Below are 259 nucleotides of genomic sequence, written 5' to 3'. Positions count from 1 at the left end.
CCTGCTGATGTACCTGTTCACGCTGCTGGGGAACCTGCTCATCATGACCACCATCTGGGGCGAGCGCAGCCTCCACACGCCCATGTACCTCTTCCTGTGCGCCCTCTCCATCTCTGAGATCCTCTACACCTTCGCCATCGTCCCGCGCATGCTGGCCGACCTGCGCTCCACTCACCGCTCCATCGCCTTCGTGGCCTGTGCCAGCCAGATGCACTTTTCCTTCACGTTTGGCTTCACCCACTCCTTCCTGCTCAAGGTC

At 61.0% G+C, this 259-nt stretch overlaps 1 protein-coding gene across 1 annotated transcript in view; it reads left to right on the top strand.

The window, feature by feature from the left end:
• Window positions 1-7: 7 nt before the first annotated feature.
• LOC102759121 (olfactory receptor 10H1-like) overlaps window positions 8-259 on the top strand; it is a 3,016-nt gene continuing 2,764 nt past the window's right edge. Inside the window, exon 1 of the mRNA XM_015567020.1 lies at window positions 8-256. Within this exon, the coding sequence (XP_015422506.1) occupies window positions 8-256 (249 nt within the window). The remainder of the gene's footprint in view (window positions 257-259) is intronic.

Source organism: Myotis davidii, unplaced genomic scaffold (genome assembly GCF_000327345.1).
Source record: "Myotis davidii unplaced genomic scaffold, ASM32734v1 scaffold1203, whole genome shotgun sequence".
NCBI classification, from domain to species: Eukaryota; Metazoa; Chordata; class Mammalia; order Chiroptera; family Vespertilionidae; genus Myotis; species Myotis davidii.
The sequence above is the reverse complement of the archived record's forward strand: the minus strand, read 5'-3'. Positions and strand labels throughout refer to the sequence as shown.